Source organism: Zea mays, chromosome 10 (assembly GCF_902167145.1).
Source record: "Zea mays cultivar B73 chromosome 10, Zm-B73-REFERENCE-NAM-5.0, whole genome shotgun sequence".
NCBI classification, from domain to species: domain Eukaryota; kingdom Viridiplantae; phylum Streptophyta; class Magnoliopsida; order Poales; family Poaceae; genus Zea; species Zea mays.
The window spans coordinates 60,528,926-60,543,539 of NC_050105.1; the positions used below are offsets into that span (position 1 = coordinate 60,528,926).

The 14,614-nt window shown below is 39.7% G+C and overlaps 1 protein-coding gene across 2 annotated transcripts; it reads left to right on the forward strand.

Annotated features, from left to right (window-relative positions):
• The first annotated feature begins 1,345 nt into the window (after positions 1-1,345).
• On the forward strand, positions 1,346-12,612 carry LOC541657 (dull endosperm 1). 2 transcript variants are annotated; one of them, XM_035963206.1, is made up of 16 exons: positions 1,346-1,856; positions 2,518-2,581; positions 2,665-5,559; positions 5,738-5,952; positions 6,420-6,690; positions 7,344-7,519; positions 7,641-7,748; positions 8,151-8,260; positions 9,708-9,810; positions 10,221-10,391; positions 10,527-10,655; positions 11,113-11,295; positions 11,425-11,556; positions 11,657-11,768; positions 11,846-11,998; positions 12,125-12,595. In XM_035963206.1, exons 1-15 carry the CDS (start codon positions 1,758-1,760, stop codon positions 11,992-11,994), a joined length of 4,917 nt encoding a protein of 1,638 aa, XP_035819099.1. In that variant the 5' UTR covers positions 1,346-1,757; the 3' UTR covers positions 11,995-11,998; positions 12,125-12,595.
• Positions 12,613-14,614: the final 2,002 nt, after the last annotated feature.

Sequence of the window (14,614 nt, forward strand, 5' to 3'; positions counted from 1 at the left end):
CGCCTTTGAGACTGACAGAGGGTCATCTAGCTGCAGGAAACAGCACGCCTGCTGCTGCTCCAGCTATGGAAGCAGGTGTCGTGTCATGAGCGCTTCTTGACCTGCAGTGTGCATGATCACCTTTCTTGTAATTTTGGAATTTTTTTGGTTGTTAGTGACCGTAAAAGTGGCGCTTGTTGAGGTTTGCTCGTTCCCATGTAAACTGGGTTTTCTCATGGGAGTTTCCATGCTTTTGTAGTGCTACGAAAAGGAAAGTCTGTACAGGTTTTGTGTCTATGCAAGGCTTGAGAAGTTGGCATTGTACTGATAAGTGATAAGTAAACAAGTTATTGTAATGATTTAAACTAGATTGTTTTGAAAGGAAATGGAATGGATAAAGCAAATTGAACTTTGTATTATGTTACTAATTCATGAAAAATGGTACTAAACTTCCGTCAACGTTTTCTATTTTTCTCATTTCACTCGCTCTATTTACAGTTACAACTACACTGCATATGCTAGCATATTTGTTCATATAATACTCTTGCTGATATTTTCACTGTCACAGGAGCATCTCTACTACTATTTGTGTTTTTATATAAATGCATTTTATCATATTGATTTCGTCCATGCAAGAGGATCTCTATCGTGTTTCACAAGATAGGAGCCGCCAAGCACTTGTTCGGTTTGTGTAGAACTTCACGCTCTTTCCTATCCCGGATACTTATATCATTATTCAGATGATGGTGTCTAGCAACAACGATAGCCTATTATCGACTTGGACGAACAGCCATAGATCTTCCTCAATAACTTACGTGCCGTCGCAACGCACGTGCACCTACCTAGTAAACATATAAATAAGAAACACTAGGCTCAACCGTTCGAATAGGCATCTAACGACTTACTCCAGATGGCCGCCCGGGTTCGTCGACAAAATGCGACGGAATTCTCTCTTTTAGTGTTCTACAAAAAAACTGTATATTTTAGATAAATATTTACACATGAGAATTACTCGTAAATTTTCGGGCTCCGCCTGATCTTTCTACGACATAGCCATCAAGACCTAACATGACACGGATTCAAATACTTCAAAGCTAGACATATGAAATGAAAGCATTAATTTCCGTAAACATGCCACTCAGCATTTGCAAAACATAACAACCTACACAAACAAGAAACACGACATCCTATCTCACCAGTAATAAAAATTTGTGCCAGAGTAATTTACAAAAATAGGGTCATTGGTTTCGGATGCCGACAAAATTGCCTACTAAACTTGGCATGCCAAGACGAGACACGCGTGAACACTTTTCTCCCAGCCGAGGGCAAGCGCCCACGCAAAAACGGATCCGGACACACGTTAAAGCGAAGCATAAAAACTCACACAACACACGTGGAACATTCTAGAACATCATACACAAGCAACACCGGCACTCATGACACATCAGCCAACCCAACTGTGCACATCTCATGAGCTAGGGAACCCACAGTTGGACAAACAAAACATTGGACCCCCCCAAGCCAAGGTGACACGTCCAGCTCTTATACAGGACAACCACACTTCACAGGAAAAAACAAGGCGTGAAAGAAAGAACCGATTTTGTTCTGTTTAAATGGCATTTCCGGAGAGGTGTTGTGCTATTCATTTGCGTCTTGTGAAGTGATTCTAGTTCAGAGAAAGAAAGAAGTTGAGAATGAGAAGCAAGTGAGGCGCGTTTGCTGGGAAGTGGTTCTTGTGAGGTTTAGGAGTTCACCCTTCTTTTCTTCCCCTTCTAGAAATGGAGATGGTCCTACGGTCGCAGAGCCCTCTCTGCCTTCGGAGTGGGCCGGTGCTCATTTTTCGACCAACCGTCGCGGGCGGAGGAGGGGGCACTCAGGTATGATGGCGCTTAATCCCAAGTTCTTGATTCTATTAAGTGATGGTTCGCATGAGTGATCTCTTTGATGTCATCTATAGAAGACCGCGTCAGTATTCGACTCGATCCTCATCTATTTAGTTTCGATAATCTTCCATTTTGGGATCAAGGCGGATCGGAATCTCGAGGGTGTTTGATGATCGTCTCCATTTCTTGAATTTTGCTCCTTTTGGCTTTTGCCCACCTTAATAGAAGCCGTCTATATGCGACGCGATTTACCATATATATTTTCCTGAAACTTTTTCTACCCTCTTCCATTTTTTGGTAGTTTAGTACGTCATTTGTTTCGGCCCGTATGATCAAGGAAATGTCTCTTCCTTTGGACATCTAGGATAGCGAGGATAGTTTGATTCACAAAAGACTCCTCCATTGGAGGATGCATAAACGTTGAACTAGCCTTTTGTTGATTGTAAACATGTAGTAGAATGCAGCGGCACAAATAATCAGATAGTGATTTGGGGGGAATTCGTATGCAGTACTCATCACCATAGGAAATCCAGTACTTTACTTTCGAGATTATTCAAAGAGTGATTTGGGGGAAATTCGTATGTTGTATATTCATCACCGTAAGAAATACCTTAAGCTGCAGAACTTACCTTTTCCGTTCTGTTGCTGTTTTCAGTCTTTGTTGAGGACTACCAGATTTGCGAGAAGAAGGGTCATTCGATGCGTTGTAGCAAGTCCAGGTCTGTGGAGCAATTTTGTTGAATGCTCTGATTTCTGTTCTACTGATGATCTCATGCTTTCTAATATTGCAATATATATGCAGGTTGTCCTAATAGGAAATCTAGGACAGCGTCTCCCAACGTAAAAGTAGCTGCTTATAGCAACTATGCGCCAAGACTCCTCGTTGAGTCAAGCTCCAAGAAGAGCGAACACCATGATAGCAGCAGACACCGTGAAGAAACTATTGATACATACAATGGGCTGTCAGGTTCTGATGCAGCAGAATTGACAAGTAATAGAGATGTAGAAATTGAAGTGGATTTGCAGCACATTTCTGAGGAGGAATTGCCAGGAAAAGTATCGATTAATGCATCATTAGGAGAAATGGAAACAGTGGATGAAGCTGAGGTCGAGGAGGATAAGTTTGAGGTAGATACCTCAGGAATTGTATTGCGCAATGTTGCAGTTCGGGAAGTGGATCCAAAGGATGAACATAATGCTAAAGATGTATTTGTGGTAGATTCGTCAGGAACTGCACCAGATAATGCTGCAGTGGAGGAAGTGGTAGATGAAGCTGAGGTTGAAGAGGATATGGTTGATGTGGATATCTTGGGACTTGACTTGAATAATGCAACGATCGAGGAAATTGATTTGATGGAAGAGGCTTTACTGGAGAACTTCGACGTGGATTCACCAGGCAATGCTTCTAGTGGTCGAACCTATGGGGGTGTGGATGAGTTGGGTGAGCTGCCTTCAACATCCGTGGATTGCATCGCCATTAACGGAAAACGTAGAAGTTTGAAGCCTAAGCCCTTGCCAATTGTCAGGTTCCAGGAACAAGAACAGATAGTTTTAAGCATTGTTGACGAAGAAGGGTTGATTGCTAGTTCATGTGAAGAAGGCCAACCGGTGGTAGATTACGATAAGCAAGAGGAAAACTCTACCGCTTTCGATGAACAGAAGCAATTAACTGATGATTTCCCTGAAGAAGGCATATCTATAGTTCACTTCCCTGAGCCAAACAATGATATTGTTGGATCCTCAAAATTCTTGGAGCAAAAACAAGAATTGGATGGTTCTTATAAACAAGATCGATCAACCACTGGATTGCATGAACAAGATCAGTCTGTTGTTAGTTCACACGGACAAGATAAATCAATTGTTGGTGTGCCTCAGCAAATCCAGTACAATGATCAATCTATTGCTGGTTCTCATAGACAAGATCAATCAATTGCCGGTGCACCTGAGCAAATCCAATCCGTTGCTGGCTATATAAAACCAAATCAATCTATTGTTGGTTCTTGTAAACAACATGAATTGATTATTCCTGAGCCTAAGAAAATCGAATCCATCATCAGTTACAATGAAATAGATCAATCTATTGTTGGTTCTCACAAACAAGACAAATCTGTTGTTAGTGTGCCTGAGCAAATCCAATCCATTGTTAGTCACAGCAAACCAAATCAATCTACTGTTGATTCTTATAGACAAGCTGAATCAATTATTGGTGTGCCTGAGAAAGTCCAATCCATCACCAGTTACGATAAACTAGACCAGTCCATTGTTGGTTCTCTTAAACAAGATGAGCCTATTATTAGCGTGCCTGAGAAAATCCAATCCATTGTCCATTACACTAAACCAAATCAGTCTATTGTTGGCTTGCCCAAACAACAACAATCAATTGTTCATATCGTTGAACCAAAACAGTCCATAGATGGTTTCCCTAAACAAGATCTATCAATCGTTGGTATCTCCAATGAGTTTCAAACAAAGCAACTGGCTACTGTTGGGACTCATGATGGATTGCTTATGAAGGGTGTGGAAGCTAAGGAGACATCTCAAAAGACTGAAGGGGATACACTTCAGGCAACGTTCAATGTCGACAACTTGTCACAGAAACAGGAAGGCTTAACTAAAGAAGCAGACGAGATAACAATTATTGAGAAAATCAATGATGAAGACCTTGTGATGATTGAAGAACAGAAAAGCATAGCCATGAATGAAGAACAGACGATTGTTACCGAAGAAGACATTCCAATGGCTAAGGTTGAGATAGGAATTGACAAGGCCAAATTTTTACATCTGCTTTCTGAAGAAGAGAGTTCATGGGATGAAAATGAAGTGGGAATAATTGAGGCTGATGAACAGTATGAAGTCGATGAGACATCTATGTCCACTGAACAAGATATCCAGGAATCACCTAATGATGATTTGGATCCACAAGCACTATGGAGTATGCTTCAAGAGCTTGCTGAAAAAAATTATTCGCTGGGAAACAAGTTGTTTACTTATCCAGATGTATTGAAAGCTGATTCAACAATTGATCTCTATTTCAATCGTGATCTATCAGCTGTGGCCAATGAGCCTGATGTACTTATCAAAGGAGCATTCAATGGGTGGAAGTGGAGATTTTTCACTGAAAAATTGCACAAGAGCGAGCTGGCAGGGGACTGGTGGTGCTGCAAACTATACATTCCTAAGCAGGCATACAGAATGGACTTTGTGTTTTTTAACGGACACACGGTATATGAAAATAATAACAATAATGATTTCGTGATACAAATAGAAAGCACCATGGATGAAAATTTATTTGAGGATTTCTTGGCTGAAGAAAAGCAACGAGAACTTGAGAACCTTGCAAATGAGGAAGCTGAAAGGAGGAGACAAACTGATGAGCAGCGGCGAATGGAGGAAGAAAGGGCCGCAGATAAAGCTGACAGGGTACAAGCCAAGGTTGAGGTAGAGACGAAGAAGAATAAATTGTGCAATGTATTGGGTTTAGCCAGAGCTCCTGTTGATAATTTATGGTACATTGAGCCCATCACGACTGGACAAGAGGCTACTGTCAGATTGTATTATAACATAAACTCAAGACCTCTAGTTCACAGTACTGAGATATGGATGCATGGTGGCTATAACAATTGGATTGATGGACTCTCTTTTGCTGAAAGGCTTGTTCATCATCATGACAAAGATTGTGATTGGTGGTTTGTAGATGGTATGTCATCTAACACTTATCTGCAAATTTTCTTATGAAATCTTAACAAACTCTACTGTTAGCATGGTATCTTTAAATATAGCATGGATATATTGATAGTTGGTTGGCCTACCTTGGAGTCTTTAAGTTTGTTTTTACTCCATTACAACATAGATAACAACTGATCTTTTATGTGTAGTTGTCGTGCCTGAAAGAACATATGTATTGGACTGGGTTTTTGCTGACGGCCCACCAGGGAGTGCAAGGAATTATGACAACAATGGAGGACATGATTTTCATGCTACCCTTCCAAATAACATGACTGAGGAAGAGTATTGGATGGAAGAAGAACAAAGGATCTATACAAGGCTTCAACAAGAGAGGAGGGAAAGGGAGGAGGCTATTAAAAGGAAGGTCAGTTGCAATAGGCCCTTTATGGTTCTGGTGTTTCTGTCAAACCTTTAGCTTGACCAATTGTAAATAAAAAATTAAGTTACAACACCATAAATTTCCGATAAGCAGTCATTTTGAGTAGTTAAAAAGAATCTCATCTCCGTTTGATTTTCTTTTCATAGTTAAACATGTTATTTAAAAAAGTCCATCCATCATATTAACTAGTCTGTTAAGACAACAGAGCTAAACTGACCATTTGGGCCATTCATCACTTCAGCGTTGCAAGTTAATTGCAAACTACTTTAACCATTAACCTTTGATGGCCCAGCTAAGTAACATCATATCTTCAGAATACCGTTTGCCCTGCTTTATGTTATATAAAAAAATGGAGCACTTCTCTCTATAAGATATACCACCTCCTCGAAATTTTATTGACAGATATTGTAGGAATTCTTTTAGTTGACTTTTGCTTCCTTTTGATTGAGCAGGCTGAGAGAAATGCAAAAATGAAAGCTGAGATGAAGGAAAAGACTATGAGAATGTTCCTGGTTTCTCAGAAACACATTGTTTACACCGAACCACTTGAAATACATGCTGGAACTACTATTGATGTGCTTTATAATCCTTCTAATACAGTTCTAACTGGAAAGCCAGAGGTTTGGTTTCGATGTTCATTTAATCGTTGGATGTATCCAGGTGGGGTGTTGCCACCTCAGAAGATGGTACAAGCAGAAAATGGTTCACACCTAAAAGTAACAGGTTCGAAATTCCCATGTTATTGTTCTTAGTATTAATACCTTTCCTAGTGGTTCATTTTTCTGCAATTAATATAGTCAAGAGGTGCTAGAGCACTGGTCATCAAGTAGCTCATCAAGAACTTCTTGTCTTATAGATTGTGATGTCTAACCCATATATAGACATGCTATTTTTTTGAATGAAAATATAGATATGATATGATCATTACCTATGAAACTGAAACAAAAAATGGCACTACTAAATTATTTTAGAGGAGCTAGCTAATTTAATGCCATAAAACATATGCTATAAGTTTTGTTTTGAAGTTTTGAGAAAGGTTGTGACAGAGAGAATGTAGCTACTACAAAGCATTGAAGGTAGATCCCTATTTTGTTTTAGAATCTTACAAAAAGAGTTTAAACTGCTGCATTTCCCTAGGATAGTTAGTCAAACCTTGATAACATGTGTTACCTTTTCATCCATATTAGATCAGATTCATGTTGAATCCTGGCTTCTTTTTTATATACTATTTCTGGGATATTTTTTATATTCATGCAGTGAGATTTACTTCTCCTTGAGTTCCCTTGTAATAATTAGATTTAGCACAGAGATGCATAAAAACATTTTCTACTGCCCTTATCTGTTCTTAGTTCTCAAGTAGAGTGCTCCTTCTCCAGTTTACGTTCCACGAGATGCCTATATGATGGACTTTGTTTTCTCGGAGTCAGAAGAAGGTGGAATTTATGATAACAGAAATGGGTTAGACTATCATATTCCTGTTTTTGGGTCAATTGCAAAGGAACCACCTATGCACATTGTCCACATCGCTGTTGAGATGGCACCAATCGCAAAGGTTATTCATATTTCTGAGTTAAATTCATATTATTAGCGCAAGATCGAGTGGCAACTCACATCACCGTTTCTCGTTTATTGTTCCATAACACTAGTATTCTGTCTGACCAATGCTATCACAGGTTGGAGGTCTTGGTGATGTTGTCACTAGTCTTTCACGTGCTGTGCAAGATTTAGGACACAATGTGGAGGTTATTCTTCCAAAGTACGGTTGCTTGAATCTAAGCAATGTAAGTTAAAAGTGGTCTACAACACCCTTGTTGCTTCTATGCTGTGACCACTGTAGTGCTTTGTAGCGAGAACTGAAGTTGACATCTCTACCTTAGGAGCAACTTGGTCTACTATTCTACTTTATATGTGTGCGCTTCCTCATAGTTCAGTCACTCATTCCTCGTGTAGTTGGATAGCTTATGTTAAGTATGAGGAATGCCTTGGAATTGTTGATGTGTAGCTTAGTATATCATGTCGAATTATTTGTTTTTATTTCGTTTTGGACCATTGAGTTATATGGAATGATTGAGGCAAACATAACTTACTGAGTAATCTGATAAGAAAGATGTAAGAAGACAGTTATTGGGTACATGATAAATTTTATCTCTCTCATCAATTAATATGCATCTGTTACAATGCAGGTCAAGAATCTACACATCCATCAGAGTTTTTCTTGGGGTGGTTCTGAAATAAAAGTGTGGCGTGGACTAGTCGAAGGCCTTTGTGTTTACTTCCTGGAACCTCAAAATGGGTATGCATCAGTATATTATTTACAGATATAAAAGCCTTAGCATCACTATTTCACTAAGCTCGAAGTCCTAAAACCTTGTACTGTTTTGTAAGTGGCAATATAAAATTATTAAACTGCTTTGAGGAAATATAGATTTTCATGTAATTACTATCAACATGGAGAACAGAACTGAAAGATACTCCTATATAGATTTTGTTTTGCTGCAGTAAGCAATGATTAACTACAAGATGGTTAAAATTTTAAAATGTGTGGGGTTGGTTGCTATGTAGTCTCTTTTGGGCTTGATAAGTTTGGTAAGTTTTTGTCAAGAGGATGAAACTTTAGACCATCTCTTTGTTACATGTTTTTTTTCTCGAGGGAATTATGGTATCTGCTACTAAGGAAATTTGGTCTGCATTCTCTTGCTCCACAACCGGATGTTGGCTCATATCTAGGTTGGTGGGAAGAGGTGGGGGCTGTTGTTAATGGACTCACAAAAAAGGACTTGACTCCCTTATCATCCTGGGAGCCTGGATTATGTGGAACCATAGAAATAAATGCGTTTTTTATGGTTGCAGCCCCAATATTACCATGAGTCTTAGAGCTGCTGATGAGGAAAGAAAAAAATGGGAGATTGCTGGTGCCAAGAGCCTTTCCTATTTGGCAGCACCATTAGCTGAGAACTAAGGAGGGCTTTTTTGTTTCCTTTGGTAGCTGTCCTATTTTGATGGATTTTTTTATATATGCTTGCTATACGTAAGTTTGGTAAGTTTTTTTTTTGAACTGTAAATACAGCAAGGGAAGCCCTCACTATACGTAAGTTTGATAAGTTATGATTAGAAAATCCGTTTTTATATTAACTTATATTATAAAAAAATAGTATATACACTACATAATTGGAATCACTGGTCAATGGTCATCACAGGGAAGTGATGGTTGGGAATTAGTTGCTACAATGATATATATGTAAATTTGGGAGTCTCATGTTCTCTTTTGGGGTAGACAAATTACTGGTAAAACAAGGACATGGAAAAGAATAATCTGTCACTCATTCATTTTGTATACTAAAATTTTAAATGTTTGAATAATTTAGATAATATTAAGGTGATAATTTGGTAAGCTTAGAGGCGTTGGATGTCTAGGAAGATTGTTAAGTGGTTAGAGTTTCAGAAGTCAGTACCATTCTTCTCGGTTATTTGGTCGATCTGAATTAATGTATATGGTTTTGTTTAATTGGAGTTTCATCTCTCGTCTTCAGAAGCAAGACTCAGTAATCTTCTGGCCTACCTTTTTCTAAGAAGTTGGAATTTATATTCCAAACCTTTTTTTAGAATATAAGTACTGTGAATTTTGTCGTATGTGTATATCAGTCTAATGATCTTTTTTGCCTCATCTGACTCATGTCTGTTGGGGTTTTTCGTGCAGAAGGTTTCAAAAGCTAATAATTTGGCACTTGCCTTTTTTTTAGGATGTTTGGAGTCGGATATGTATATGGCAGGGACGATGACCGCCGATTTGGCTTCTTCTGTCGTTCTGCTCTAGAGTTTCTCCTCCAAAGTGGATCTTCTCCTGTATGTATCATTCACAACAGTAGCGGTTATATTGTTTTAACTGTTACCGTCTTTACTATTTGGCTTTGCTGTTGGACCTTTTTTTACTATTTGATGCACCTATAGCTAATTGTTCAAAAACTTTCTTGAGCATGCAGTTAGTGCTAAACGCAAACAAGAGAGGAATTATGACAATTGACAAGAGATATACCCTCTGTACTCCTGCAGGACCTTAATTTCCCAACCATTTAACACATGCTGTGATAAAAAAAATAAAATTAATCATTCTATTTTTTATTTCACTATTTTAGTTATATATCTTTATTATTAGCTTTACATTTTAAAAATATTTTAATGTTTTCTGACTTGCAGCGAAGTTGCACTGTTAGCTTCTCGTTAAAACTGCTGACATTTTATCCTCCTTATTACAGAACATAATACATTGCCATGATTGGTCAAGTGCTCCTGTTGCCTGGCTACACAAGGAAAACTACGCGAAGTCTAGCTTGGCAAATGCACGGGTGGTATTCACCATCCACAATCTTGAATTTGGAGCGCATCATATTGGCAAAGCAATGAGATATTGTGATAAAGCCACAACTGTGAGTGATACACTTTGCATAATTCAATATTGTGTTTGAGACCCTGACGTACGTGTCACTTTAATAGATAATTTTACACTGTAGAATTTTGTTTCTTTTGACGTTTACCTTTTCACATATATCCATTCTTTGCAGGTCTCTAATACATATTCAAAGGAAGTGTCAGGTCATGGTGCCATCGTTCCTCATCTTGGGAAATTCTATGGCATTCTGAATGGAATTGATCCAGATATATGGGATCCGTACAATGACAACTTTATCCCGGTACACTTTATTATTCGTATGCATTTTTCTTCTATTGGTTTACATTTATTCCAAAAGCTTTTCCCCTTCCCTTTCTCTCTCTTTCTCTTTTTGGTAACATTTTATTGGGTTTTCAACTCTAGTCTACCCCAACTTGTTTGGGACTAAAAGACTATGTTGATGTTGTTATACATTTCTTCCACGCTACTTGAACTTAGTAAATGAAACAAATTAAAGAGCTGCAATAATAACACACCTTTTTCTTCAATTGACCTAGTTTTGCTTAGATGGACACTTAAGACCTTAAGTTGAACAAAGTCATTTCAAGTAATGTGCGTGGATGTGCGTGGTTTTCTTAATCCACATCTCTTGAATTTCATGCTTTGGCGCTGTTAATGTTGTTCAAAAAATGCTGCTTATACATGGTGGGTGTGGCAAGTAGTTTCCTGCTTAAATGTCTGTTTTCAATGAGTTTCAGGTCCACTACACTTGTGAGAATGTGGTTGAAGGCAAGAGGGCTGCTAAGAGGGCACTGCAGCAGAAGTTTGGGTTACAGCAAATCGATGTCCCCGTCGTAGGAATCGTCACTCGCCTGACAGCCCAAAAGGGGATCCACCTGATCAAGCATGCGATTCACCGTACACTCGAACGGAACGGACAGGTCATTCGATCCCTTGCATTGCATGGCACATATATAGAACTTGGAACATTCTTTCTTTCCTTAATTATTCGTGCCTTTCTGTCATCTTGAAATGAAACTAATTAAGAATGCCATATGTTTGGTTTCCAGGTGGTTTTGCTTGGTTCAGCGCCGGACTCTCGAATCCAAGCTGATTTTGTCAACCTGGCGAATAAGCTCCACGGCGTAAACCATGGGCAAGTGAGGCTTTCCTTGACCTACGACGAGCCTCTCTCGCATCTGGTGGGCCGACGAAGCACCTGATCAAACCAACTCAACCTCTCATCAAAGTATCTCTGAAATTCCCGGCTAATACAGTTGGTTCTCTCTTGATCTGCTGCAGATATACGCTGGCTCTGACTTCATTCTGGTCCCATCTATATTTGAGCCTTGCGGCCTAACTCAGCTCGTCGCCATGCGGTATGGGACCATCCCGATTGTCCGCAAGACTGGAGGTACGTACGCGTGCAGCAGCTGTTGTCGAGTGTCTGTCAACCCGGCCTTCGTTCTCCATTTGCCATTCATTCATCAGGGCTGATCTCTCGTGCTGCTGCTCGTCAGGGCTCTTCGACACTGTCTTCGATGTGGACAATGACAAGGAACGAGCCCGAGATCGAGGCCTTGAGCCCAACGGGTTTAGCTTTGACGGAGCTGATAGCAACGGTGTTGACTACGCGCTGAACAGGCAAGCACAGTCTCTCACACAGAGCTAGCTAGACTGCCCGCTTCACTACTGAACGTACCCTAGCCTGCAACTCTTACTCGTCGTGCTGTTCTTTCCCGTGTTCTATTTTCCCTTTTATTTTTCCAGGGCGATCTCAGCTTGGTTCGATGCCCGGAGCTGGTTCCACTCCCTTTGCAAGAGAGTCATGGAGCAGGACTGGTCGTGGAACCGACCTGCCCTCGACTACATCGAGCTCTACCGTTCAGCGTCCAAATTGTAATAATCCAACCAACGGCCAATGTAGTGTGTTGTCTGCAGGTCTCAGATGCAGCCATTCAGCTTTTGCAGGTTCCTGGGCATTGCTGTACAGCCTCCTTGTCTTTAGTTAGCTCCATTCCCCGAGGAGCACAGTGCAATTTTTTATCCTCAGTTATTATGCATAGATTGTCTCAGTAGAATGCTTTCTTCGGGCATGTATGTTTGTTTCCTCTGTTGTTGAATTCTGGTGTTAAGTCGTGTATAGGAATCTACAGGAAATGAAAAAGTCCATTTCCTGCTTCAACCTTTTAGGGCTACCATGCACATGAGACCTTTCAAATGCAAAGAATATTAGGACTAGACTACTAGTCTGTGAACTCTATTTTTTTCCAAGGATTTCTATTTTTTCAAGGAAAAATAAACTAATTTTTCTTCGGAAAATGGAAATCTTTTTAAAAAATGGGGTTCCCAAACTAGCCCGTAGAGTATAGATCTAGAATTGGTCTAGTGGTTTCTCAAGAAAAAAAAACATACGCCTTTTCTTGTCATATGCTTATTTAAGTTTATTTTGTACAAACTTTGAGATCCTTCAAAAACACCCCAATGGCTGGTGTAGTGACCAGTGAAATAAAGAGGATCAATGGGGAGGAATCCCCCACCTCTCTCCCGCAGATGTCACCCAGCACCGGCCAACCTCACCTGTCCAGGTACGACCGACGCCCCCTTCCATCTTCGCCCTTGAGCAGCTTGCTCCCTTCCAACTTTCCCCACTCCACGTGCCCCCTTCCATCCTTGACTGGATCAGTGAAATTAAGGTTGGTTGCGACGACAGCCCATCAATGGAAACCAACCTCGCCCCGTGTCGGGATCTACCTTCCTCACCACCACGCCGATCTCACCTTCCATAGGAGCTACCTAGGCACTGTTACCTATTATAGGTACATGACATTGTACATCTTTGTATGAACTTACATCAATGCCAAAAATCCTTCAAACATGGACTATACAGTCATAGGAGGGTATCTTTGTCTTCTCACCCACAAGACATGTTACGCACCTCTCCTGAACTCCCTCATCTTTTCAACGCTTGGGTTAGACAAAGCTCTATCTCGTTTGCCACTTCATAAAGCAGGTATCAATGATATGACGAAGCTTTGTTTCCTCCGTACCGACAAAGTATCACTTCTTCCTCCATCTCGACGAAGTAGACAACCGAAACCTATATCACCTATCTCCTGAAACATACTTAAAACATAGGGTTTCGTTACTTGAAGACCTTTAGCAAAGCCTTCTCCCCAACAGATACCTTATGCACGATTTCTACAATAGATGCAAAATCATAATATATAAAGGCTTCCCATGCTTCATGCAACAACCCTCTAAAAGCTAGGCTAACATGATCATTTTTGATAGCCTCGTAGAGTAGCATTTGTTCTTTACTTCTAGGAATCACTAGATGAAATATGTAACCTTTTTACACTTATCAATTTGTAGATTAGATAGGTCAAAAATCTTCACCTCAGTGGCTATAGAGAAAAAATGTGCATGTAACTTCTCTAGTTCTATGTAGCTTCTAACGGAATTTAGGCTAATGAGGCATAACATCAAAGGCTGTTCTTGATAGTGATAATGAGAATCATGAAATTCAAAGAACTTCAGATGGAGCAGCAACACCAAGCTAGGCCAAGTATCAGCTAACATGTTCCATGGTACTAGTGTTGTTCCGGCCACTAAATTTGGAGAACATAGGAACACAATACTTAGATAAAAATGGTACAACATAGTATGTTTCTAGAGAAGGCTAAGAATAGTCGAATGCCTTCTTTTTTGAGTTATGCCAAAATTATATCACAAGATTTCTATAAGTTTGTCTATAATACATATAGTCGGCATCTCTTGAATCTTGGAATTGCGGATATAACTATTACTCCATTCAGTGGCTTCTAGTTCTATCTCTACTCTTTTTTCCCTAATGAGCTACTATTCTTCTTTATGATGGATAGAGCAACAATGTAAAGGGAATTCTTTGCCCTAATATCATAAATTGAACAATCATTCATGCAAGATAGTAGCTCTTTGGAATGAAAGCCGAATGGATATCATAAACTGAACAATCATTCATGTAGGATAAACCTAGTATTATGGCTTGGCTCTAAATGGAATATCGATAGAAGGGGGCTTTGTAGGTAGAATGAGCGTTTGTTTTTCTTCACTATAGGGTCCTAGGACCGGTCCCTATTTTACTACCTTATCAATCTTGCCCTCATATAATTGAGAAGAACCTCTTGGTAGATAATCACAACATGTCCATAATAGTGGATCTTCTACCTTATAGCTTTGGTGCATTGATCAAAGGGCATAGCCAAATCGATACCATCG